This window comes from Gallinula chloropus (genome assembly GCF_964237585.1).
Source record: "Gallinula chloropus genome assembly, chromosome: 9".
In the NCBI taxonomy this organism is placed as follows: domain Eukaryota; kingdom Metazoa; phylum Chordata; class Aves; order Gruiformes; family Rallidae; genus Gallinula; species Gallinula chloropus.
In genome coordinates, this window is record NC_140094.1 from 13,646,908 (window position 1) to 13,673,716 (window position 26,809).

Genomic DNA, 26,809 nt, shown 5'->3' on the forward strand with positions numbered 1-26,809 from the left:
CTCCGACTCTGCTGCTGATGTGCTGCGTTCCCCTGACATCCCCACTGGTGCTTTTTAGCTGAGCACCCTCCTGCATGAAGCTCAGACAGGCATTTCACAATGGAAACAGTTCCCTGAGACGTGGGTGTATTTTTTTTATTTTTATCAAAGATCCTACCCATTGAGACCGATAAGAAACCTCAGGGAAAACAGCTCCAGACCCGGGTTGAGTATCTTCTGAAAATGCTGAAGAAGGATCTGGACAAGAAAGAAAACATGGAAGATGGGGAAAAGGTGAGATATGGCTGCTTGATTCTGGGGGTTTCAGGGTGAGTGGTTGGCTGATGGCAGGAGACAGGCTGTGTTCCCAGGTCACTGAACATATATATACACAACAGAATATGGCCTTGTCTGGGTTTGGTGGATAAATCTTAGTAAATGTGCTGTGGAGTCAGGGAGAGCCCCAGAGTGCAAGACTGGCCTGAGATAGATCTGTCAGGGTAAGAGAAGGACCTTTACCACCAGGTTGGTGCTTTAAGGGTTTTGGTGGATCCTCAGATGGCCACACACCTCCACATAGTGGCTTAGGGGAAAGGTTGTCTCAGGACAAAATTTGTTGCCCTTATAAAGGAGAGAATGAAGAATTGTTTCCCTCTCCTTTTCAGTATGTCAGCGAGTGGTGAGGCTGGAGTTTACCAAGGTCACGCTCTTGGCTTAAAAACCCTTCGTCTTTGAGTGGTTTGGCTTGCAGTCTAAGGCTTTTTGTTCCTGTGCTGATCGGTGTCTACCTTAGGGGCTGAGTGTTCTGGAGCAGAGCTGGCACAGGAAAGCTGTGCTTATCTACAGTTTGCCAGCTAATTACAGATTGGGGCTCATCTATTTTTTATACCTTGCTGTCAAGGGTCGGGTGCCTTGCAGCTGGTTAAGCAGGGCTTGCTGTCTGGTTAAAGAGGTGTGAGGGTAAATTTGGGTGGACCTCAAAAAGTGCCTGCGTTTCAAGGTCGTAGGTTTTATGGGCAAGAGTGTACATGAGGTGAGAGCCTCCAACTTTGTGCTGTGGCTGACTTTCTAGGAGGATGGATTGGAAAAGAGCCCTGTGAAAAAGAAACAGAAAAAGAAAGAGAACAAAGAGAACAAGGAAAAACAGACACCAGCTAAGAAAGAAAAGGAAAGCGATAAAGAGAAAAAGAAGACAAAAGACAAGAAGGAGAAGGTATGTGGTGGTTTAAAAGATAAGGAAGTCTCTGAGCAGTAGGTCAAGCTCTGAGACTTAGGATTCATAAAAGGCCTTTTCCAAGTGCTCAACGTTGGGTTCCTCTCCATGCACATGAATATCCTATTCAAGCTGAACAGAGGCATTGCAGCTAAACAGTTTGAGACCTTGGGAGGAAAGCTGTAGGAGCAATGCCTGGGCTTTAGCAGCTGCCAGTATCAATAGTGCAGAGGTGGTTAGTTGTATCCGTTGGGATCCTGCAGTCTGGCTTATCATGTGATGTGTGTCATTTTTGTCCTTATAAAGCCTAAAGGTGGTGAAGCCAAATCTGCAAGTAAAGGCAAGAGATCCCAAGGTCCTGTCCACATCACTGCGGGGAGTGAACCGGTCCCCATTGGTGAAGATGAGGATGACGATCTGGACCAAGAAACATTCAGCATAGTGAGTATTTCCCTTGCGAGATGGGAGGGTGGTGGCAGAGAGCCCAGCAAGGCACCAGCGTCTGCTTACATGTTCTGCAGGGATGGGTGCTGGGTCTCAGGGTGTGAGCTCCCTCATCGTGCCCCGTGGTGATTTCCTCTGACCGATAGGAGGGCAGGGCAGAGCAACTCCAGGCAAGGAAGTACATACAGGAGAGTTTTGAGGGTGACCTTTCCTAGCTGTAGGAGGCAGGGAGCTGTCTGAGCTGTAGGCACTTCTGTAGTTGTGTAAATGCACTTGCAGCAATCATGCCTGTAAGGCTGGATGTAAAAACAGCCTTTTAGTAAAAGGTGTCATGGCAGACCCCCTTAGCCTGTCTTGTGCAGGGAAATGCTGAAATACCACTTCTAAACCAGTTCTCTAAACGCAAATCTGTGTATTGGCTGCAGGTCTGGTGTTGGTTTTGTCTCTTTTTTCCTTTTCTGGAACTTTCCCTCTGCGGTGCACAAGAGGTCCGGTCAGGCAGTAGAAACCTGTCTGAGTTCCTGCCTGCACTCAGTGCTGCTGCGCACGGACAGAAAAGATGGTGCTTTCATTTTTCCTCTTCCAATTTTGGCATAAGCTGTAGATTAAAGTGACTGCAGGTGGGGATGGACTGGGAAGCTGTGCAGTGAGGAGCAGTCATCGAGCTGGGGCTGATGGTTCAGCATGTCAGCGCTCGGCTTTGCTTCCCTGCCTGCCGTGGGCTCAGGGCAGGAGCAGACCCTGCGTGGTTATGCCGTGCAGAGCAAATCACCGCCTTCAGAAAGGGGCGGTGGAGGAGGTGGGGAGACTCATCTTTTCCTGGTGATTTTCTGCAGCATGTCTAACAAATTGCTATTTTCATAGCTGATTTCTCCTTGCCTAATGGTCAGATAAAGCTAATGTCTTGTGCTGCTAATGAACTTCCAGCTCTGTCTGATTAACAAGGGAATGGCGTAGAGCCGTGTGCCAGATGAATGACTTTCTGCTCTCTGTTGCTTTTTCAAGTGCAAGGAAAGGATGAGACCAGTGAAAAAAGCACTGAAGCGACTTGAAAAACCTGCTAAAGGACTGACAGTTCAAGAACAGCTGAAGCACACACGAAACAGCCTCCTAAAAATTGGGGACCGCATCTCTGAGTGCCTTAAAGCCTACACTGACCAAGATCATATTAGGCTATGGAGAGGGTGAGGGATGGTTTGTTTTCTCTGGCTGGCCTTTGATATTTAAAAATGGTAGTTAGAGGCTGCTGGGTTTTGTGTGGATGAGTGTGCTGTATGCCTCTGAACATCTGAAATCTTGCATTCTCGAGCCCACACAGTCTATGACCAGACTGAGGGGAGGGTTTTGTCTGCAAGCTCTGCTGGTTTCAATTAAATTGATGTCAGAGCTAGTTTAGATAAGTGCAAAGCTCTTTATCTTAATTTGAAGAACTTGGTTCCAGCTCTTGTGATCATCCTGTCCTGAGCTGGGTTGAGACCGTTTTCTAGAGCGGGTAGAACTGATGTTGGTTTGAAAGCGCTGAAGTGGTGATGTACCAATTAACAGAGAATGTTCGTGTCCTTTTAGGAACCTCTGGACATTTGTGTCCAAATTCACAGAATTTGATGCCAGAAAACTGCACAAACTCTACAAGATGGCTCATAAGAAAAGATCACAGGAAGAGGAGGTGAGATCTGAATCACCTTTCCTCTGGTTGCTGTTTTCTAAAATTGTTGCCCTTGAAGTGTCACTACTTTCTGCCTCTTACCGTGGGCTTTGTTGTTGTTGGCTGTTTGTGATTTTCTTAGCACCTAACTGGTCTGGTTGCCTTTGCCTTTTCTGCCTTCATCTAACAATGCTGGTCACTTTGCCCTGGCTGTTCTGACCAAGAAAAAGCATTGCTTGGTGTGGCACGTGGTCTGTAGCTCAAGTTTAGAGAGAAAAGCCTGGGGGTGCTGCCCTGCAGGGACAGGATGTGGAAGCAGAGCTGCCTGGGGCCAAACTCTGCCTGTCCTCCAGCACGTTTGTGCCATCGCCATTCGTAGTGTGGCTGGGCACAGCTGGCTCACCAAGCCCACAGCATGGGGACTGTGCAGAAAAATCCCGACCCTGACAGACAAGGCCATTGCTCACATAGTCTGAATCTTCTTGGTGGGGGGAAGCAGTTGAGCTGTAACCCTCTTTTCCACCTCGCAGGAGCAGAAGAAGAAGGAGGACATGTCCAGCATGAAGAAGCCGTTCCGCCCAGAGCCCTCAGGCTCCAGCCGTGATTCTGTGATGTCCCAGTCTCACGTGCCTCACAATCCTCATTCCCAGAAGATCCACCTGCCCCCTTCCCACATCCAGCAGCAGATGCATGGGCATCCACGTGACAACTATGGCCATCCAAACAAGAGACACTTCAGCAACACTGGTGAGTGCCGGCCAGCCAGGAGAATCCATCCCTTGTAACCTAAGAGTTGTTTGCTCTTGGACACAATCCCCTCTGGGACTTGTACCTGGTCAGTCTTAAAGGCTGTGGGATGGTCATAGATTGCCATTGCCCTTACTGCTAGACTAGAAATCCAGATGATGTAGTGCTGAAAGGAGAGTAAGAACAGGACAGGATAAGATTTGCTAGAGTAACGATTTCAAAGAAGAATTTTGGGCCCTCATATTTGAGAGAGAAAGTGAGAGGGGCACAGCAATAGTTACAATTTCTTTGAGGATTCAGCAAAGTGATGGGCTTTGACTAAAGCAGGAAAGACACGTGCCGGTGTTTTCCCCTTTGCAGACCGAGGAGAATGGCAGAGGGATCGAAAGTTCAACTATGGTGGCAACAGCAACCAGATGTGGGGTGGGGAGCGGCATCACCAGTATGAGCAGCACTGGTACAAGGACCACCACTACGGGGATCGGCGATCCCGTGGAGAGCCCCACCGGAGCTCTGGGAATTACAGACCAAACAACCTGTCCCGCAAGAGACCATATGAACAGTACAACAGTGACCGAGACCACAGAGGCCACCGAGACTACTATGACAGGTAATTCATCCCCTTTCACCTCAGAAAAGCTGAGGAGTCTGCAGTGCCTGCACCCTGCTACAGTGGCCAGGCTTTCCTTGGGGAACTGATCTCCATCCCCTTGTTTTCTCTGGGCAGGCATCACGATTCCAAACGACGACGATCCGATGAGTTCAGACCACAGAACTACCACCAGCAGGATTTCCGCCGTATGTCTGACCACAGACCACCCATGGGGTTACCACGGCCAAGGACCTTCAGACCACTACCGGTCCTTCCACACCAACAAATCTGGAGATTACAAACAACCTCTCCCTCCACTTCACCCTGTTACTTAGAGGAGAAAGCACATGTTTGAAATAAATATTTGTTTTGATGCAACAGCATCTATTTTCTCCAAGCCAGCATCCATGCATCATTTTTGGAGAGTTTGCAGTCACTGAGGCGAAGGGCTCCGGAGTGGGTGACCGCATCGAGGGATCCTTCATGAAAGCGGCAAACCCGAGCACAGAACCGTGTGGGTAAAAGCACAGGGAGAAAGAGGGGGGGAGAGAGAGGCACCCAGCTTTCCCCTCCTGCCCCCATCGAGAACTGGTGAAAGGATCTGTGACACCTGGCACCCAGCTTTCCCGCCCCATCCAGAGCTGGCAAAAGGATATGTGACACCCAGCACGGATCATATGCCGCGGTGACTCATCAGAGATGGAGCTAAGGATGACAGGAACAACCCCTCTCGATACAAGAGCCACCCCTTGGGAGCGTAAGTGACCCGGAGCGCGGCAAACAGGACAGGCAGACAGTGAGTGGCACGGCAGGGCGTGATCTTTCTTGTGGCCCAGAAGATCTGTTGAGTTGATGAGCTTCCACTCACAGAGCACACATGGTGAGCAAAGGGTGTCCCTGTCTGCTGGGCACCAGTACGGTTAACCATGGTCTCCACCAGACAGCTTGCCCCAACAAATCTGTGGAAACCCAGACAGTGGGCCTGCCTAGAGATATCTTGGTCCAGGTCTCTGGATGCAGGGAATGCCTGAGCCTGCTGCTGCCAGGGAAGAACGGCAAGAATTTCACCTCTGTGAGGTGCGAGCAGCTGGACAATCTGCTCACCATGGGTGCTGAACTAAAAGAGGAGATTGAAAGACTGAGGGTCATCAGGGACTGTGAGTGGGAGATCGACCTCTGGTGCAGCAGTCACTAAGTATGGCCTGTGTGCTATCAAAAGAGACTTCAAGGATCTAGGGCGCTTGGTTGAGGTGAGGTGGGGGAGCACAAGTAATATTTTCCTCTATCTCTACTGGTGGGGTGAGGGATTTGGAGCAGGCCTGGAGAACACAGGATTTGAACAAGTGGCTGAAAGGCTGGTACTGCCACAGGAACTTTGGGTTCTTTGATCATAAAATGATTTACTCAGCACCTGGCATGATGACTGTTGACGGGACCCACCTGTCTCCCAAGGGGAAAGCAGATCCTAGCCCAGGAGTTGACAGGGCTCATGGAGAGGGCTTAAACTAGGTAAGAAGGTGGAAGGGGATAACATGATTTTCACTGTGGTCAGGCAGGGGATATGGCTAGAGTTGATGGGGGAAGAGGGTAGAGGTCAACGGGACAGTGATGGGCTTAGGAATGTTGTTCTAGGTGATAGTAGGTGGACAGTGAGGTGGGCTGAGAACTGGCTGTTGGGGCCCAGCTCAGAGGGTGGTGATCAGTGGAGCAGAGTCTGACTGGAGACCTGTGACTAGCAGTGTTCCCCTGGGGTCAGTGTTTTGTCTGATCTTGTTGAAAATGCAAGGTTTGCACTGCCTGTGCTTCAGCTCTTTGCTGACAGATGTTTCAAAACACCACAGCTTGCACTGGCTGAAATATGACTTGGGCCAAACGTGCTGTATCACAGGGAGTCACGGCCTCCACTGACGTTACACAAATCAACTCTGTAATGGCAGGGGAGTTCGGGCCATACTGAGTCATGGCTCTCTGCAAGTCCTGTATCGCTTTCCAAGCGTGGGGCCAATGTGCACACCACTGCTTGCAGCTGTTCGCCTCCGCCTTCTCCTCCAACACCCACCGGGAACCGGGCGCAGATCCCCACTCTCGCCTGCGGCCGCTGCACTAGGGCCAGGCCCGAAGCGACGCTTACTGGGGGCACTGGAGGCGCCGGGTTTTATTGAGGGGGCCCGAAAGTTTCTCGCCTTGCCGCCTTGCCGCGGCGGGGGGAGAGACGAGCGGCGTGTCACGTGACCGGGGAACGCGGTGCAGCGCGCGCTAAAGCCCGGCGGAGGCGGCGGCGCTGCGGTGGGCGCGTGTCAGGCCAGCAGGCATGGCGGCGGCGACTGCCGGAGGCTGTACCCCTGCCATCGGGTCACTCCCCCGCCGAGAGTCACTATCTGCGTCCGCCGGCAAAGGGAGATACAAAAGGAAATCAGTCTGTGTCCGCACTCCAGGTTCCGCGGTGGGGGGAGCACGTTGCTCGCTGGGAAGGGATAAAGTGGTGCTTTGCCCGGGGTTAGGGCGCCATCCCGGGGCCACAGGTAAAACTCATTTGCCGTCTTCCCCGGTGACTCATTCCCGGATACTGTTTGGTCCCTTGGCAACACGTATGTCCTCTCCGGTCCTCCGGCTCTTCCGCAAGGGCGCAGTAGGCGGGGACCTTCATCACCAGAGACACCAAAGCACACTGACTCTTTTCCCGCGCTACTTAGGTTGTGGTACAGGTTCAGATTCTCCCAGCCCTTGGGGTTGTACTGCGGGCTCAGGCGCGATACCCCCCCCTGCCCGGTAGCCACGCTTTGTGCAGGGTGACCTGTGCCTTCCAAGCCCTCTAATTGTTCCCTTTCTTCTTTAATAGCTTTAAGGTCTCCCAACTCCTTCCAGTTTGACACACTAAATGCCGCTATCGAATTGACTTCAAAACCTTGTTTCCTGCCACATTTTTTGCTAAAAGCGATGCTGTCAATTTAACACCTCTCTCCTTCAAGATCAGTTGTCACATAGAGAGAGTACTACACTCCCTTCGTATTACTCCCCCCTGTGGTCCCAGGTGTCTTTTTTCCACGATCAGGATCAACTGCAGCTCTCAGCTCGGCTGGGCTCCGTCCGTCTCCGCGGCTGGGGCCAGCCGTCCTGTCAATGCGCATCGGGGGCACCGGGTGTCGCTGTTGAGACGGACAAACGACACGTGCAGGAGCTCTGGTGCACAAGCTGAAAGAACGAGCCCGATTTATTCCTGTATCCTCATCTTTATACACTTCTACTACACCTGTCTCCTTTTACTCTTGGTCTCTCAGGTATATGCTAACATGCAATAGGTTGGCATTTTTAACTTCGCTAATAAGGCTTATCTCTTCCCAGGTTCCTTTATCTGTGGTCAGCAAATTCCTTAAAATTGTTTCACTTCTCCAGATGTTCTTCTCTTCCTTACAGGGACACTTTGATATCTTCAAGGCCTAGCTGTGTCTTTTCAGTCAAGGAGTCTACGGGCCCACAGGCATCCATGCCACTACCAGCATTTTTGGAGCGTTTATGGAGGAAGATTGTCTTCCCTGTGGAGAGAGAAGGACTCTTCCTGTAAAAGCATGGACTTTTAAACCTGTTGACTAAAACCAGTAATTAATATTAATTTATATTTGTGGGGAAAAAAATGCCACTGTCCTAGTGATTTCTGATGTAAATATGTTGTTTATATAGTATGTATTAAATTTTCCTACATTGTAAAACTGCTGTACTTTTGATTCTTGTATATTAAAAAGTGTTACTGAGATTTTCAGAACAGTGCCAGTGTGGTGTGTCTGGGGGGGACACACACACCTGCAGCCCCTTGGTACAGCAGCAGGTCTGGTGCAGGCATGGGGTTGCTACGGGCATGCTGGGATGGGTGTTCTCTCTGTGCAGGAATAAGCATGTTCCTCCTGGCTGTTTCACATAGTTTCTCAGTCTGCGGTGATAGAGACTTGGAAACCCCTTTGGATGGGAATTTCCACCCGATCAGGAGAAGCCATGCATTTCCTCACCTGTCAGGGAGAGGGGGCTTGGCCGGAGGGAGGGACAGGGGCTGTGGGGAGCTGGCCTGGGTGTCCCTGTAGGGGATGGTGGCATTTTTAATTCAGCACCAACTCATTTTTTATCCAGGGGTCCCAGCAGGAGAGCTGGAGAAGCTGGGGAGGAGGAGCCAGAGCAGTGGGCAGGATATGGGCATCCCAGTGTCAGAGGACGTCAACATCAGCACCAGGACACCGTCTTGCTAACCTATATCTGCAGCACCACGTGGTGAAGAGTTAAATCCTGACATGTCAAATCTGATGGGGAAATGACCCCCTGGAATGAGGCAGCTTCCCCCAGGTCCCTGTCAGACAGGTACAGTGGGTCCCAAGGGTGCTCTCCTCCATTAGGACAGGGTCCACGCACCACCGTGGCCATCCCACAGTGCTGGGCAGGGCCTGGGCCTGGGCCAGGCCGTGTCCATGTTGCACAGGCCGCAGCCATGGCTGCTGCCTTATATTGTTACGCCTTCAAACAAATACTGCCAAACCTGCTCTCTGGCCTGGGTCTAGCCTGGCTGCTTGTAATTTCTTCCAGCTCTTGCTAATGAATCTGGTGGAAGAAAAGTGTCTTCCTCTTTTGTGTGCCCCTGTGGAACATGGGATGCCAGCATGACCACTGCTCTATCACAGGCATTGGACCCACTGCGTGAGGCGGGCAGGGAAGGAGCCTCAGGGAGCAGGCCCCAGCCCTGCCTCGCACCCACCCCAGTGAGGGGACATGTCAGGGAGCTCCCTGCTTTCTGCCTCATGCTGTGCCGGAGTGGGGACCCTCTAGAGGGCAGCCAGTTGCCAGCAAAAGGCCTGTTTTGAGTGAACGATACTCCATCCCTGGAGAGACCGGTGTGAAGCAGTGTCCGTGGTGTCCCCGCTCACTGAGGGCAGCCAGGCACAAAGCTTAAAGCAGCCCGGGCTCCGGCCTGAGGCCAGGGGATGGGCACAGCCAAAACGGGGCTTGAAGCTGTGCTGGGGACACCAGGCCGTGGCACTTTCTGTGGTTTGTCGTGTTGCCTTTGTGTGAGCAACGGTTTGTGTGTGTGGTGCTCTAGGAAGACGTCAGTTAAAACAGTTCTGAACGGGTGGTCACAGCATAGCAGTAGGTTCTGGAAGCTGAGGTGCTACTTGAAGGGTCTCTGGTGGGCTTGCAGCAGGTCTGGTGGGCTTGCAGCAGTTTGTTATTCCTGGACTGGGGTTTCCATGGTGAGGGAATGTTTGATCACCTGGCAGGCTGTTGGCCGGACACATGGTGCACAGGGCCCAGTGGTGGCTGAACTGAGCAGCTGGTTGGCTCGCCGCTGGCTGGTTGGTGCCCCCAAATTGGGTCTAGCGTGCCCCTTTTGTGCTCGGAAGCTCATCTGTGATCCGAGAGTTGGTGTTGTGTTCCAGGTTCGGGTTCCTGTAAGGGCCCGATCCTGGTACTGGTCACTAAGGCAGCAGAGAGCCACTTTGACGTGTCTGTTGACAAGTCGAAGTGGCTCATGGAGAAGCCCCAAAGGCTGGTCAGTGCTGCCAGAAGCCCACGGTGAGTGTGGGGAGCACTGGGGATGGCGGGTGCTGGGGTGGTGGGATCTCCTGGCTCTGTGCTGTGGGGCTTTTGGTGACAGTGTGCTGAGATCCTGATGGTCCCATGGGTTTCCGTTATCCATGGGACTTGGATGCTTTGTCTCGCCGGGTTTGAGGGCTGAGCCTTCCTTTGCCACAGGGGAACAGGGACCTTGGTGTTTGGTATTCTGTAGCCCCTGATCTTAACCCGTCCTGGAAGGCAGTGCCCAGAAGGCAGTGCCGAGGAGGAGCCGACCTGGATTTTTTTTGCATACCGAGTCCTCCTTGAGCTTTCTAAGCCCAGGGGACCATGTCTTGTTAGGATTCAAACTTCCTTAGATAAAAAATGTTCACAGCAGCTCTCAAAGCTGGGTGGAGCTTGGCCCCTGGGGAGGGGCTTGGGCCATTAATGCTCTGTATTCCCCTGGCTGAATTCAAGGTCTGGCTTTCAAAAGCCAAATTTTGAAGCCTGGCACCAATTGGTCCCTGTTCCCTTGTCAGCTGTCGGCTTCGGAAATGCCCATTGGGTCACTTTTTTAAGAGGGTCCTGTAGTTTCTTTCAACACATACACTGTTGGTCATTGCTGAGAGCTTATAAAATGTTTTGTTGCTGTTTGCAAAGATGATCACCTATAAAATGCAGTCATATGTGAACTATGGAGTGCTAAGGCAGGAGGCTCCTCATGCTGTAACGGCCTTGTAAGCCGGTTTTTCTCTGCTGAGTTTGGAGGGTGTTGAACCACTTGAATTGTGATTTTTTTTTTTTTTTTTTTTTGTGACGATTAATTGTAGCTTATCCCCCATTTACAAGTTTAATTGAGAGTAGGTCTTGTCTGGCTGTTAGCTTAGTGGCATTAAAGCTGGGTGTGTTCCAAAAATACCTTCTGAAAAGCGGCCTTAAATCTCCAGTTCTGTGCAGCGTAAGGCCTGACGTGACTGATGGTGCTAATCCTTTATACTCTTGGCAGGTAGAAATGCTTCCTGGTTGTTTCTGTGATAGAAATGCTTATTTTACAGAATTAGCAGGTTTTGTTTTCTGGTTTTATTCTGTCAGTGTAGAGAGAGTCAAGCACGTATCCTTTTGCCTTGGGAATAGGTGGCTGATTAAAAAAAGGACATAACCACTTCCCATCTACATGTCTTTCCTTAGTAGGGCAAGCACAGGCATACCTGGCTGTGCAGATGTGTATGTCCTCTGTGCCACTGGAGAAGTTGCCCTCTTTTCAGGTGACACAGTTCACATCTTGGTGAAAATAACACAAATGACAGTGTCCTAGTGTCCAGGTGGTAATGTTGTGGATAAAGCACATGAATTATGACTACTAATTTGCAGGAAAGCTGCAAATAGTCCCGATGTCCTTGAAATAAATCCTTGAGAAAGGACTCGAGAGTGGGAGGAGGCCTGTAATGGCTGTTATGCCTTCAAACAAATACTGCCAAACCTGCTCTCTGGCCTGGGTCTAGCCTGGCTGCTTGTAATTTCTTCCAGCTCTTGCTAATGAATCTGGTGGAAGAAAAGTGTCTTCCTCTTTTGTGTGCCCCTGTGGAACGTGGGATGCCAGCATGACCACTGCTCTATCACAGGCATTGGACCCACTGCGTGAGGCGGGCAGGGAAGGAGCCTCAGGGAGCAGGCCCCAGCCCTGCCTCGCACCCACCCCAGTGAGGGGACATGTCGGGGAGCTCCCTGCTTTCTGCCTCATGCTGTGCCGGAGTGGGGACCCTCTAGAGGGCAGCCAGTTGCCAGCAAAAGGCCTGTTTTGAGTGAACGATACTCCATCCCTGGAGAGACCGGTGTGAAGCAGTGTCCGTGGTGTCCCCGCTCACTGAGGGCAGCCAGGCACAAAGCTTAAAGCAGCCCGGGCTCCGGCCTGAGGCCAGGGGATGGGCACAGCCAAAACGGGGCTTGAAGCTGTGCTGGGGACACCAGGCCGTGGCACTTTCTGTGGTTTGTCGTGTTGCCTTTGTGTGAGCAACGGTTTGTGTGTGTGGTGCTCTAGGAAGACGTCAGTTAAAACAGTTCTGAACGGGTGGTCACAGCATAGCAGTAGGTTCTGGAAGCTGAGGTGCTACTTGAAGGGTCTCTGGTGGGCTTGCAGCAGGTCTGGTGGGCTTGCAGCAGTTTGTTATTCCTGGACTGGGGTTTCCATGGTGAGGGAATGTTTGATCACCTGGCAGGCTGTTGGCCGGACACATGGTGCACAGGGCCCAGTGGTGGCTGAACTGAGCAGCTGGTTGGCTCGCCGCTGGCTGGTTGGTGCCCCCAAATTGGGTCTAGCGTGCCCCTTTTGTGCTCGGAAGCTCATCTGTGATCCGAGAGTTGGTGTTGTGTTCCAGGTTCGGGTTCCTGTAAGGGCCCGATCCTGGTACTGGTCACTAAGGCAGCAGAGAGCCACTTTGACGTGTCTGTTGACAAGTCGAAGTGGTTCATGGAGAAGCCCCAAAGGCTGGTCAGTGCTGCCAGAAGCCCACGGTGAGTGTGGGGAGCACTGGGGATGGCGGGTGCTGGGGTGGTGGGATCTCCTGGCTCTGTGCTGTGGGGCTTTTGGTGACAGTGTGCTGAGATCCTGATGGTCCCATGGGTTTCCGTTATCCATGGGACTTGGATGCTTTGTCTCGCCGGGTTTGAGGGCTGAGCCTTCCTTTGCCACAGGGGAACAGGGACCTTGGTGTTTGGTATTCTGTAGCCCCTGATCTTAACCCGTCCTGGAAGGTAGTGCCCAGAAGGCAGTGCCGAGGAGGAGCCGACCTGGATTTTTTTTGCATACCGAGTCCTCCTTGAGCTTTCTAAGCCCAGGGGACCATGTCTTGTTAGGATTCAAACTTCCTTAGATAAAAAATGTTCACAGCAGCTCTCAAAGCTGGGTGGAGCTTGGCCCCTGGGGAGGGGCTTGGGCCATTAATGCTCTGTATTCCCCTGGCTGAATTCAAGGTCTGGCTTTCAAAAGCCAAATTTTGAAGCCTGGCACCAATTGGTCCCTGTTCCCTTGTCAGCTGTCGGCTTCGGAAATGCCCATTGGGTCACTTTTTTAAGAGGGTCCTGTAGTTTCTTTCAACACATACACTGTTGGTCATTGCTGAGAGCTTATAAAATGTTTTGTTGCTGTTTGCAAAGATGATCACCTATAAAATGCAGTCATATGTGAACTATGGAGTGCTAAGGCAGGAGGCTCCTCATGCTGTAACGGCCTTGTAAGCAGGTTTTTCTCTGCTGAGTTTGGAGGGTGTTGAACCACTTGAATTGTGATTTTTTTTTTTTTTTTTTTGTGACGATTAATTGTAGCTTATCCCCCATTTACAAGTTTAATTGAGAGTAGGTCTTGTCTGGCTGTTAGCTTAGTGGCATTAAAGCTGGGTGTGTTCCAAAAATACCTTCTGAAAAGCGGCCTTAAATCTCCAGTTCTGTGCAGCGTAAGGCCTGATGTGACTGATGGTGCTAATCCTTTATACTCTTGGCAGGTAGAAATGCTTCCTGGTTGTTTCTGTGATAGAAATGCTTATTTTACAGAATTAGCAGGTTTTGTTTTCTGGTTTTATTCTGTCAGTGTAGAGAGAGTCAAGCACGTATCCTTTTGCCTTGGGAATAGGTGGCTGATTAAAAAAAGGACATAACCACTTCCCATCTACATTTCTTTCCTTAGTAGGGCAAGCACAGGCATACCTGGCTGTGCAGATGTGTATGTCCTCTGTGCCACTGGAGAAGTTGCCCTCTTTTCAGGTGACACAGTTCACATCTTGGTGAAAATAACACAAATGACAGTGTCCTAGTGTCCAGGTGGTAATGTTGTGGATAAAGCACATGAATTATGACTATTAATTTGCAGGAAAGCTGCAAATAGTCCCGATGTCCTTGAAATAAATCCTTGAGAAAGGACTCGAGAGTGGGAGGAGGCCTGTAATGGCTGTTACGCCTTCAAACAAATACTGCCAAACCTGCTCTCTGGCCTGGGTCTAGCCTGGCTGCTTGTAATTTCTTCCAGCTCTTGCTAATGAATCTGGTGGAAGAAAAGTGTCTTCCTCTTTTGTGTGCCCCTGTGGAACGTGGGATGCCAGCATGACCACTGCTCTATCACAGGCATTGGACCCACTGCGTGAGGCGGGCAGGGAAGGAGCCTCAGGGAGCAGGCCCCAGCCCTGCCTCGCACCCACCCCAGTGAGGGGACATGTCGGGGAGCTCCCTGCTTTCTGCCTCATGCTGTGCCGGAGTGGGGACCCTCTAGAGGGCAGCCAGTTGCCAGCAAAAGGCCTGTTTTGAGTGAACGATACTCCATCCCTGGAGAGACCGGTGTGAAGCAGTGTCCGTGGTGTCCCCGCTCACTGAGGGCAGCCAGGCACAAAGCTCAAAGCAGCCCAGGCTCCGGCCTGAGGCCAGGGGATGGGCACAGCCAAAACGGGGCTTGAAGCTGTGCTGGGGACACCAGGCCGTGGCACTTTCTGTGGTTTGTCCTGTTGCCTTTGTGTGAGCAACGGTTTGTGTGTGTGGTGCTCTAGGAGGACGTCAGTTAAAACAGTTCTGAACGGGTGGTCACAGCATAGCAGTAGGTTCTGGAAGCTGAGGTGCTACTTGAAGGGTCTCTGGTGGGCTTGCAGCAGGTCTGGTGGGCTTGCAGCAGTTTGTTATTCCTGGACTGGGGTTTCCATGGTGAGGGAATGTTTGATCACCTGGCAGGCTGTTGGCCGGACACTGACAGGGAAGGGTGCACAGGGCCCAGTGGTGGCTGAACTGAGCAGCTGGTTGGCTCGCCGCTGGCTGGTTGGTGCCCCCAAATTGGGTCTAGCGTGCCCCTTTTGTGCTCGGAAGCTCGTCTGTGATCCGAGAGTTGGTGTTGTGTTCCAGGTTCGGGTTCCTGTAAGGGCCCGATCCTGGTACTTGTCACTAAAGCAGCAGAGAGCCACTTTGACGTGTCTGTTGACAAGTCGAAGTGGCTCATGGAGAAGCCCCAAAGGCTGGTCAGTGCTGCCAGAAGCCCACGGTGAGTGTGGGGAGCACTGGGGATGGCGGGTGCTGGGGTGGTGGGATCTCCTGGCTCTGTGCTGTGGGGCTTTTGGTGACAGTGTGCTGAGATCCTGATGGTCCCATGGGTTTCCGTTATCCATGGGACTTGGATGCTTTGTCTCGCCGGGTTTGAGGGCTGAGCCTTCCTTTGCCACAGGGGAACAGGGACCTTGGTGTTTGGTATTCTGTAGCCCCTGATCTTAACCCGTCCTGGAAGGCAGTGCCCAGAAGGCAGTGCCGAGGAGGAGCCGACCCGGATGTTTTTTGCATACCGAGTCCTCCTTGAGCTTTCTAAGCCCAGGGGACCATGTCTTGTTAGGATTCAAACTTCCTTAGATAAAAAATGTTCACAGCAGCTCTCAAAGCTGGGTGGAGCTTGGCCCCTGGGGAGGGGCTTGGGCCATTAATGCTCTGTATTCCCCTGGCTGAATTCAAGGTCTGGCTTTCAAAAGCCAAATTTTGAAGCCTGGCACCAATTGGTCCCTGTTCCCTTGTCAGCTGTCGGCTTCAGAAATGCCCACTGGGTCACTTTTTTTCAGAGGGTCCTGTAGTTTCTTTCAACACATACACTGTTGGTCATTGCTGAGAGCTTATAAAATGTTTTGTTGCTGTTTGCAAAGATGATCACCTATAAAATGCAGTCATATGTGAAATATGGAGTGCTAAGGCAGGAGGCTCCTCATGCTGTAACGGCCTTGTAAGCAGGTTTTTCTCTGCTGAGTTTGGAGGGTGTTGAACCACTTGAATTGTGATTTATTTTTTTTTTTTTTGGTGACGATTAATTGTAGCTTATCCCCCATTTACAAGTGTAATTGTCTGGCTCTTAGCTTAGTGGCATTAAAGCTGGATGTGTTCCAAAAATACCTTTTGAGTAATTGGGCAAATGAACTTGACTGTTTTGGCCACCTAAAATAGGTAACCTCTCGATGCTGAGGAGCCTGTGTTTGGGTGAATATTCTGGATATTAACCAATTTGAATCTAAAGGGAAAAGGAAGAAAAATAAACCAGTTTGATGTTCTGCTCCCTGTTGCCGGATACTTGGGGAATGCCATCTAGTCCATAACCCTGTAAACAGGACCTGCCCCAGCTGTGTGCCTGTATAAGCTCCTTTCTGCTGCTCTGTTGCTGAGTTTATTCTTTTTGCAAGCAACACATGGTATTTACTATAATGTGTAGTGTTATGCCTACAGTATTTGGGTTCGGAACCACTGCCTGTACCAGGATGCAGTGGAGAGCCACGCCAGAGCTGCTGCCCGCCTTTAATACAGCAGGATGCTCTCAGGACACTCCAGCTCCTCATCTACCTTATTCTTGGCAGCTCTGTGTGAGCCAGATTCTCACTGGAGGAGCTGTGCTGTGGTACTGCTAAATGCTGCTGTCTGTGTTCTGGCCAATAAGCAGGGGGTAGCACAGCACAGTGATTTGGAGCCTGCAGTCTGGCACATGGGTTCAGTGCCTGTCCTGGGAAAGAACTGCGTCCTGTTTGGGACCGTGCAGTTCACACTGGCATTTAGGCTGTTCCAAGCCTATGGCTGTAGCTTGGATATGGCTCAGGCTTGTTCACTCTGTATTTCTGAGCTGTGACATACAGTTAAAATATAATCTCTTCTTTCTCTACCATCAGTCACTCGGCATCTGAAGAAGCCTCTGGCTCTGACTCTGAAAGTGAATCCATGGGTTCAAAACCCCAGCAGACCCCTCCTGGAACCAAAGAAAAACCAGCCTCTAAGAAGGAAAGGATAGCAGATGTTAAAAAGGTATTGCCCCATTGCTCTGTCTAGCTGTGTTAGCCCTGTACCCACCATGAAAGGGCAGACAGCAGGACCTTAAGGAAGCTGTCTTCGACTTCCCTGCCACTTTGCATATTGACCAAACAGCCTCTGGTCTCTGGTGTCCCTGAAGCACTTGTTGGCTGTTTGATCTGTGTGCACTTCGCACAGCTGCTCGATGAGAATGAGTTTTGTGGAGAAAGCTGCTATGTATGTATAGACTGAGGAGGACAGTGCTGTCAGTGCTCCCCTCCTGCCTGCAAGGGAGAAGTGAAGCATTTTGTTACCTGCTTCTTCCTCCCTCAATCCTCTGGGCTGTTGGCTCAGGTCGTGGCTCGTTCTCCTGTGTTCAGACTGGCAAGGAAGGATGTGTTTATAAAGAGCTGTGGTAATGCAGCACTAAACTTTCTGTTTTATTGTTGGTAAGTGGGGAGTGAAGGAAGTTTTCTCTTCCTCTGTGGGCTTCTAAGAGCATATCCCCAACAATCAACATTAAAGTTATCCTGGGAGGGAGCATGTCCATACCCAGGGTGCTAATGAGCATGGATGAAACATGAAGAGGTCATGGCAACCTCTAATAAGCAAGCCTCTCCCTTCCTTAATTTCTCTGTTAATGAGTGTTTTCCTTAGCTAGGCCTAGCTTAGCTGTGTTGATGCCTGTTCCCCTTGAATAACCAATGGAATGAATTGTTGCTGTTTATTTTGTATTTCTATCTAGGTACACCCGTGAGGGTGAGGGTAATTGGCGTTAGGTGATACTCAGATTTGTCATCCTAAAACTGTCCCATGTTAAAGATGAAAAGACAAGTTCTTCGAACAATTTGGGGAGTATTTCAGGTTTTTCTTTCATGTGAATTTATCTGTCTGTACTCTCTGTGCCCAGCAGAGATGCACCTCTGCAGTCTGCCCGTTGCAGTGTTACCCCGTTACTGCTTTACCAGCAGCAGCAGAATTGCTGGGCTGCAGCTTTGTATTCATCACACTGCCAATCCCAAGTCCCTGCTGCATCTGGCAGGGTGTTTTGATTTCCTTTTCCTGCTCATGGCTTGCAGACATATTTGAGGACTGGAGGGAGGGAGAAGCAGGAGAATCAATAGGTTTAGAAAACTGTAAGAGGATCAAGCTCTGCTGAGGGAGAGAGGAATTGTTGGTGGAGGTGTTTGGGTGGCACGTTAGTGGTTTGTATCAGCCCTGTAGAGCTTCTGGTGTCCTGTCACTGCTTGCAGAGGGCTGGCCATCTCAGCGCTCTGTCCTTCAGCCTGAATGAGCTGGAGAGTGATTTGTGCCCAGAGGGAAAGGTGGACAGCTATAAAAACGTTAAGATAAAAGATGCTGCTTTAGAGTGTAACCGAATACCCCCAAATAATCCTAATCCTTTTCAGCAGGTTTCTTAAAGCATCAATCCTGCTGGTTGCTAATTCTCTAATGGTTTTATGTTGATATTAAAAAAAAAATACTGGGGGTGAAGCAGGCCTTCTGATGGTCTGTTTCTTTTGCAGATGTGGGAGGAATATCCTGATGTTTATGGGCTTAGGAGATCAAACCGAAGCAGACAAGAACCATCCCGATTTAATATCAAGGATGAGGTAAGAAAATATTTTTAAGTAAGAAAAAACAATGAGGGATTATTGAACATGTAAAAGCAACTGAGCTCAAAGAGCAAGAGCAAAGGCAGGACTCATCTGCCTTGCCTTGCCAACACTGAGCCCTAGCCTGGTGTGTGGATGTTGGGGCTCAGGGTTAAGGTCCTGGTCCTGCAGCTGGATCTGCTTGGCGCTGATCTCGTTGCTGGAATGGGGTGCAAGGCAGGTCAGGCTCTGCTGCAGGAACATCCAGGAGAGATAAGTCTGTGTTAAAAAAAACAAGTATTAAAACCAAATGAAAGCCCAGCACACACTCAAACAGCAATAAAGGAAACTTCCCAGAAACACCTCACCAAAAACCCATCTATTCTTTGGTAGAATACTGGGGAGTCTTTCATGCTTCCCTTGGAGGTGACAATGGTCAGAGTGAACCTATTTTCCAAGCATTGTCTTTTTCTGCAGATACAGGAATTAACTGCTGACTTCATTTACATCCACCAAGTTTTCATTTACAGGTCTTCAGGAGGTTAGGCAGTTATAAAGGAGAAGGAAAAAAACAAACAAGGAGAGGCTTAGACAGACCATAAAGCTTGGGACTGATTGCTAGGTGCAGAACCATGTAATTGGGACCCTAAGGATAAGCAGTCAAATTTTCAGCAGAGTGGGAGCCCAGGGATGCTCTCTGAGGGTCAGGCTGTTGGTGCTTCACTGCTGAAATGTGCGTTTGGATGCCTAAGAGGTCCCAGTTGTGCTGCAATCGTAGGTCTCCAGCTCCTTGCTCTGGTGTGTTATTGTTGGGGGGCACCCCGGGAGCTGGATGATGCTCATAGCAGCAGGTTAGGAAGGGGCTTGGGGCACATCACCAACTTAGCTTTTGTTTTCCTTTTCAAGTCTGGCAAAGCCAAGGCTGGCTGGCTCCTCTCATCTACTGAGGGAGGTGATGCTATTGAACTGGAAGTTGCAGGTGACTTCCTGACTAGCCAGAGCTGGCTCCTCTTCTGCAGCCCCATCACATCAAAGCATCCTTCCAGTGCTGCAGGGAGCGAGCAGTCGTGCTGTGTCTGAGCTCAGATCGTGTGCATGCCTTTCAGTTGCACCCTTGAGGGGACAGTCCAGAGGGAAGCCTACAACCTGATTTTCTTTCTTTTCAATTAAAGGCAAGTAGTGAATCTGAAAATGAGAGCCCAAAGAGAAGAGGCCAGAAGCCAGTGAAAAGAACGTAAGTTTCTAGGGAAAGGGTTTTGAATGGCAGTATTTTGTCTTGGTTTGGATTGTTTGATGGGTGTAGTCAATGTGGAGAGCTTGTAAAATAAATCATTTCATATTTCCAGCAATACTACTTTGGGTGACTAAAATGGAAGTATGAACATACATCCACAGATGGATGCAAGTTCCCAGTTTTTCTTTTGTTTATGTTTTCCTGCTCTGCCTGTGGCAGAATCGGAATAAATCAGGTTCTGTTTGGGATGTCAGTCTTTCACTTCTCCATCAGGTTCCTTACTCTGGTGCAGAGATACTTAAACCAGTTTAATCCCTGCTGCTCTCCCCTTTTAGATTAAAATGCCAAATTAGCCTCCATTGTGTTTCATAACCCGCTGGTACAACAAAACACCTTCCATAAAGCATATTTTGGATGTCTGATCACCATAACTGAGTTCACTTACAGTCACCTGCCTCCTCCAAAGGGCAATTCAGAGCTGCAGCCTTGCTCTGAATTGCCCCCACAGAACCTACTTCCTTCCACTAACGACACAGCGAGATTTGGCCTCCCATTTCCTAAAATCAGAGAATCACCCCATGAACCCCCCTGCATTGCACTGAACAACCAAGAGGGCAGGTCTGAACTTTCTCTCATCTCATCATCGTAACCTGTGAGAGTCGGGTGTCTGCTTAGCCAAGCGTTGGGGTGGAGATGTGATTGCCCGTCCATGACCTACATTTCTGACCGTAGAAGTAAATGGAGGAGGGATGCCTCTGGTGAAGAGGATGAAGATGGAGGTGGTCAAGGTAGCAGTGGGGAGAGTGACCCTGAATGGAAAACAATTAAAGCAAGAAGACCTGCCCAAAGGAGGTAAGAAGTGGTTGTTTCAGCCTTGTCTTTCTCTGCATATGTCTGTCTTTTCCTGCCTGTGCTGGGTGGAGAGGTGATTTCTGTCTGTCACTAAAGAATGGCTGGAGTTTTTCTGCAATATTACCATTTTTTATGACCTAGCAAGACTAGGATCTAGTTGCTCTCTCATCGGCCCATTTCATGTTCTGGGGAGTGATGCAGTGGTGTCCATGGTACTTGGAGTAGACTAAATATCTAGGAGTTTAATGCCTGAGATTCATGCTTTCTTAAAGATGTGTTACAATGGATGCTTATGTAAAGTACACTGCAATATAGCTTTCTGTTAATTCTTATTTTAGAGTGGTGCCCAAAACTGGTATTAAAAAGGCTTACAAACCCCAATGTGGGAAAAAGAGAAAGAGACCAGAGTCATCTGATGATGAGGATGATGACGAAGATGTTGTGCCCCCCAAGAGACAAACTCTACGAAGAGCAGCCAAAAACATCAGGTAAAAGAATCTTGCTCCTGGTGGAGACAACCTCCTCTATTGATGGTCTTGCTTCTACTGCAGATTTTATTCCACCTCCTTGAGAAGCATCTGGTATCAGCCATGGTCAGCAAAACTGTATGGAGGAGATAGTCTGATACAATGTAGCTCTATGAGTGTCTGAGGGAAAAGCACTGCATGGCTGATTTAAGAAATGCCTGTGCTGAGCATGCACTGAACCCCAGGGTAAAGGCTGGAGAAAGCTTGCTCCAGTCCACGCCAGCCTGGGTTCTGGGACTGGGAAGAGTGAAGGGCTCTTTAACAGTCTGGTTTTGGTCTTGAACAGTTACAAAGAAGATGAGGACTTGGAGACTGATTCCGATGACCTGATAGAAATGACTGGAGAAGGTGCTGATGATCAACAAGATGACATTGAAACAATTGAGAAAGTCTTGGACATCAGGGTTGGAAAGAAAGGAGGTGCGTCATTCTGGAAAAAGCCTTTGCTTCTGATGTCAGTCATGTGCCCTTATGGTTTCTCTTGAGCCTTTGCAACTTGAGAGTGGGACCAATGGTCTTCACCCTTTCCTTTGTGCCTCTTACACATGTCTTCTGGCAGCTGGGTAAAATCTATCATGGAGAACCCTAAAATGTCAAGTTTATATGCTAAGCAGCTCCATTGGAGAGAGTCCAGAGAAGGGGTACAAAGATGATTAAGGGCCTGGAGCTTCTTCCCTATGAGGAAAGGCTGAGTGAGCTGGGACTGTTCAGCCTAGAGAAAAGAAGACTAAGGGAGGACCTTATTAATGTTTATAAATATCTTAAGTATGGGATGCAGGGGGAAATGGCCAGCCCCTTTTCAGTGGTCTGTGGAGACAGGACAAGGGGCAATGGCTGCAAGTTGGAGCACAGGAAGTTCTGCACCAACATGCGGAAGAACTTTTTCACAGTGAGGGTGAGGGAGCCCTGGGACAGGCTGCCCAGGGAAGTGGTGGAGTCTCCATCTCTGGAGATATTCAAGACCCGTCTGGACGCCTATCTGTGCAATATGAGCTGGGGAGCTGCTTTGGCAGGGGGTTGGACCCGATGATCTCTCGAGGTCCCTTCCAACCCCTATGATTCTATGATTCTATAAATGACAAAGCAGTAATGGAACTAAAGCTGGTGGTTTGTTCCCATAGCCTTTCAAAAGTGTTTTTGTACAACTGAATGGTCCTGAATATTTTGAAGAGCCCTTTGAATTATACTTAAAGAAAAAGCATTTAATGCAGAGAGATCTGAAAGATTCTGTTGTACAGAAGCTTTTGTGTGCCTGTCTTACTGGGTTGCAGAATCTGTAGGATGTTCTCGTGCTGTCACAAAAGATGTATTAGAAGAACCTTTCTGCTCTACTGCAGTTTGTGTCCGGTGCTTGATGACACAGGTACCAACCACAGCCCCATTTCTTTTGCAGCCACTGGTGCTTCCACCACAGTGTATCTAATTGAAGCCAATGGCAACCCAAATGCTGACTTTGATCCCGAAAAAGACGAGAGTGAAATTCAGTACCTGATCAAATGGAAAGGCTGGTCATACATCCATAGCACGTGGGAGAGTGAAGAGTCCCTGCAGCAGCAGAAAGTGAAGGGCCTGAAAAAGCTAGAAAACTTCAAGAAGAAAGAGGAGGAGATCAAGCAATGGTATGTTTCACTTCAACCAGGGGTTTGGCCTTGGGCAAAGCTTTTTTAGGCAGAGGTTTGCAGAGGCGTGACTGTAAAAATTCAAGTTATTCTCACAAAGCATGTTGCATCCAAAGCAGCAGTTTTGGGTGTTCAATACTTGTCTCTCTTTGCCACTGAAGCACATCTCACCTCATAGATATGATGCCTGTGGCCGTGGCGTTAAAAGAGTGAAAGAGGCCTGAAATCCTCAATATTGCCACTTCCCAGGCTTGGGAATTGGGTAGCTGATGGCAAATAAATGGTACGCAGATTCACCTACCCAGGAGGTGTCACGAGGGCTTTGCAGCCTTATTAATTACAGGCTTATCTGTGTGCAAAGTTTTGCATCAGTTTATGTCCAGCCTCCCCTGGAACTCTAAGGGGAGATACAATGTGATTCCAAATGGATGAGGCTGGAGCAGCAGCTTCCGTCTCCATTAGATTCTGGTTTTGAGGCTGACTCTTGCAGCAGAATGAGGTGGCATTTACCTGGGAGACAACATGAACGTCTGTGACACTGGCTTCCCAGTAATGACTTAGAATTAGAGGAAGCTCTAAGAGACATGTCCCCTAAGCAGCAGTCAGATTCAGTGACTTCTCTGCATGCCAGAACTGTGTAGGAAAGCAGAATTTCTACACTTGATGCCTGTGAACGTTTTATGACAAAAGTTTTATTACAGTGGGTTTTTTGGTTGGATTTTTTTTTGCATCCAGGCTGGGCAAGATGTCACCTGAAGATGTAGAATATTTCAACTGCCAACAAGAGCTAGCTTCAGAGCTGAACAAACAGTATCAAATAGTGGAAAGAGTAATTGGTAAGTGAACCCGTCACTCTTGTAAGGGAGTGAAGAAAGATGTGAGGCTTTAATCTCTAGTGGCCGCAGAATGAGTGTGTGGCTCTCTCTTCTCTCCTGTCCTCTGTTATCTCCGGAGGGAAAAAAAAAACCCAGAAAACGAAAACACACACAAACCTGGTGTTAAGTGTATTTCAGGGTGAGAAATTCAGGGATTTGAGCTTGAGGATGTGGTTAGGCAGCAAAGCAGCTCAGGAGTTAAATTTCCATGACTACTTAGTAAATTAAAACAAGACCTAGTGAGCCCTTCAGCAATATCACAGTCATGTCAGTCAGAGGTGCCGGCATCCAGTTGCTTTGGGGATTGGCTCAGAGAGCTGTTTCACCTCTTTCCATATGATTCCTGTGAAAAGGCACGGGGTGTGTGGCAGTGACAGGCTGCCTGCCCCCTCTGCCGGCTGACAGGACTGCATCGGCTGCGACAGGACATTCAGATTTCCCAGGTAAAGGAGCGTTTTTTTGGTCACTCTACACGTTTTCTGCTAGCCGAGAACTGTCTTGTGTTGTATGGGTGGTTCAGACTGCTCCGCAGCCACGCTTGTGGTTCAGCCACTGAGCCACAGGTGCTGAGGTTTGGGCTTTGTTGCATATTTTTCAGCTTACAATCACAAAACATCCTTGAATGACCCTGAGTACCTGTGTAAGTGGATGGGACTGCCCTATGCCGAATGCAGCTGGGAAGACGAGGCTCTGATCAGCCAGAAATTTCAGCGCTGTATTGACAGCTTCAACAACAGGAACAACTCCAAAACCATTCCTACGTGCGACTGCAAGGTTTGCTGGCTTCTCTTCTCTCCTGGTTGATTTCTCCAGGCTGGGTGATGACACCGCTGCTTGGATGTTTGTTTGCTGTTCTTGTAGTGTACTTTAGGCAGAGATACAAACCCCCCTTTTGGTTCCATTTACTCTGTGAGAATGTTCTGTCCAGCGGGCGAGTGGGAGGCTTAATGAATGCTTGCACAGAGCTTCCTGAGCTGCTACAGAAGTGCAAGGTCTGAATATCAGCAGCACATCTGGGAAAAGAGAAAACCTGTGAGATGTTGATATAGTGGGGAGAGGGCCAGAGATAGTGGGAGATAAAACAAGAAGGCAAAAGAGAAATTGGAGCTTGTTCCGTCTCGTGTGCATCACGTCCACCTTGCTGCACTGTTGAGGGGCACTCAGAGCCCTGGTCATTGGACCCAGAGGACAGCAGGCAAAACAGAACACTGCAGAGTGGTTTTCTGAGCTGCAGACATAAGCACTGACTATGAATATGTGGATGGACTTTAGGCAGTGAGCAGATGTGTATTTATTGCTAAAGTTTCAACCTCATTGGTCTTCAGTGGGCTTACAGCTTCTCCTTTTCCAGGTATTGAAGCAGAGACCGAGGTTTGTTGCCTTGAAGAAACAGCCTTCTTACATTGGCAGTGAGAACCTGGAGCTACGAGATTACCAGCTGGAGGGCCTCAACTGGCTGGCTCACTCATGGTGCAAGTACGTACACACGCTGTGTGACATTGGTTTTGTCTCCTGAGACTTTTGTCTCAGCAGGATCTGGCCGCCTTGTTTCGAAGCCAGTTCTTTGTGTCCTGCAGCTTGAAGGATTTCAGATGTTCCCATGCCCAGCTGCCTTGCAGACCTCGCAAGCAGGAACTATCTAGAGCATGAAGTTACCAGGCCCCTGTCTGGGCCTGTCTGCACGCTGGCCTAGGCCGCTGTGCGAGCCTAGTGCCTGTTAGCCCTGACTTTCCATTGTCCTAACTGAAAAAGCATTTCTGGCTCAGCATGCTGCCACACCTGCTGAAGGCTTTCAGAAGTGGCCTTCTGCAATTAGGCCACTGATTGCCCTTTGCCTTTGGAGCGATCACAGTCTGTTCCTTTTTGCCAGTGCTGGTCTGAGTGCCCCAGCATCCACTTGGAAGTGTTCAGACAGTATTTTTTTACACTGCTCCCTTTCTTGTAGCGGCAGAAACAGGGGCCCAGTGTTTATGTTTGTTTTCTTCTTTCTCAGGAACAACAGCGTGATCTTGGCTGATGAAATGGGACTGGGCAAGACTATTCAGACCATTTCATTCCTGTCATACCTCTTCCATCAGCACCAGCTGTACGGCCCTTTCCTGGTCGTGGTGCCCTTGTCCACCCTCACCTCGTGGCAGCGGGAATTTGAAGTGTGGGCACCCGAGATCAATGTGGTGGTTTACATCGGAGACCTGATGAGCAGGAACATGGTGTGTCATCAGAAAACCAGGGGCGTGGGCTTGGGGAGAAGCGGTGGGTGCAAAGCAGCAGCTTCTGTTCTGCTGGCGAGGCTGATGGTTGTACTGGCAGTACTGCAGTCAGAGCTTGTGCAGCAGAGCACTTGAGTACAATTCACTGCTGCAGAGACTCTGCTACTTGATTTCCCCCCTTTGAGTGGGCAGAGGAGTACTGGCTTCTCTCAGAGGGCATGAAAACCACTACTGGGCTGAGAGATGCTGCAGCAAGGAGTGCAGCAGTGTGAAAGTGCCTGCCCCTCAGACGATGAAGCACACAAATGCTGGGAGGCCTGCGGTGTCAGTAGTGAGGTGCTGCATTCATTGGGAGCTGAGGGCACTGACAGAATAGCAAGCTCTTTGGCCTCATTGTGTTAGCTGTGCAAGGGCACCTGAACCTTGTGTGCACCCAAACAAGCTGCTCCTTGGGCAATTTGAGCTCCTCGGAACACCTTGAGCAATAGAGTTTTGGACTTGGTCAGAGCCTGGCTGTAACTGTACTGAAATAATGATTGGTAACTTTCTTTTTGTAACATTGGTTGAAGTTCACATTTGTCTCCTTTCACAGATACGTGAATATGAGTGGATCCACTCTCAGTCTAAAAGGCTGAAATTTAATGTGCTTGTCACAACGTATGAGATCCTCCTCAAGGATAAGGTGAGTAATGGGCTCTTGATTTTCTTGCACTTGCAAAGGGGAAGCCAGTCCCCAGCTAATGGGTTTCACCTTTTTCCTCTGTGACAATGAAGAACATACAGCTGCTGTTTGCTTTTGTTTGTGGTAAGCAGAGGGAATGTGGGACACCTGTTAAGTCTTGTTGCTTTTGTTTTAGCAATTGGCTATGGCAGGAGCACTGTGCAACATGGGTAGTTTTCACCTTTCCATTCTGGGGAGGCAAAACCAAAAAGTGGAGGCATCTCCATCCCAGGATTTTGTAACAGGA

At 49.6% G+C, this 26,809-nt stretch overlaps 2 protein-coding genes across 2 annotated transcripts in view; both read left to right on the top strand.

The window, feature by feature from the left end:
* LOC311194979 (chromodomain-helicase-DNA-binding protein 2-like) overlaps positions 1–4,955 on the top strand; it is a gene marked incomplete at both ends in the record, with an annotated part of 36,339 nt that extends 31,384 nt beyond the window's left edge. The window contains 9 exon segments of the mRNA XM_084268244.1: positions 151–273; positions 1,052–1,192; positions 1,499–1,633; positions 2,642–2,820; positions 3,203–3,302; positions 3,812–4,028; positions 4,389–4,638; positions 4,756–4,852; positions 4,854–4,955. Coding sequence (XP_084124370.1) covers positions 151–273; positions 1,052–1,192; positions 1,499–1,633; positions 2,642–2,820; positions 3,203–3,302; positions 3,812–4,028; positions 4,389–4,638; positions 4,756–4,852; positions 4,854–4,955 — 1,344 coding nt within the window.
* Positions 4,956–5,497: 542 nt separating this feature from the next.
* The window catches only part of LOC311194980 (chromodomain-helicase-DNA-binding protein 2-like), a gene marked incomplete at both ends in the record, with an annotated part of 40,246 nt that continues 18,934 nt past the window's right edge, over positions 5,498–26,809 (top strand). Inside the window, 19 exons of the mRNA XM_084268245.1 lie at positions 5,498–5,777; positions 10,035–10,170; positions 12,191–12,237; positions 12,528–12,663; positions 14,682–14,728; positions 15,028–15,163; positions 16,812–16,944; positions 18,456–18,542; positions 19,697–19,758; positions 20,491–20,610; positions 20,949–21,098; positions 21,424–21,557; positions 22,531–22,756; positions 23,492–23,596; positions 24,037–24,074; positions 24,230–24,405; positions 24,983–25,107; positions 25,625–25,841; positions 26,434–26,523. Of these exons, the coding sequence (XP_084124371.1) occupies positions 5,498–5,777; positions 10,035–10,170; positions 12,191–12,237; positions 12,528–12,663; positions 14,682–14,728; positions 15,028–15,163; positions 16,812–16,944; positions 18,456–18,542; positions 19,697–19,758; positions 20,491–20,610; positions 20,949–21,098; positions 21,424–21,557; positions 22,531–22,756; positions 23,492–23,596; positions 24,037–24,074; positions 24,230–24,405; positions 24,983–25,107; positions 25,625–25,841; positions 26,434–26,523 (2,445 nt within the window). The remainder of the gene's footprint in view (positions 5,778–10,034; positions 10,171–12,190; positions 12,238–12,527; positions 12,664–14,681; positions 14,729–15,027; positions 15,164–16,811; positions 16,945–18,455; positions 18,543–19,696; positions 19,759–20,490; positions 20,611–20,948; positions 21,099–21,423; positions 21,558–22,530; positions 22,757–23,491; positions 23,597–24,036; positions 24,075–24,229; positions 24,406–24,982; positions 25,108–25,624; positions 25,842–26,433; positions 26,524–26,809) is intronic.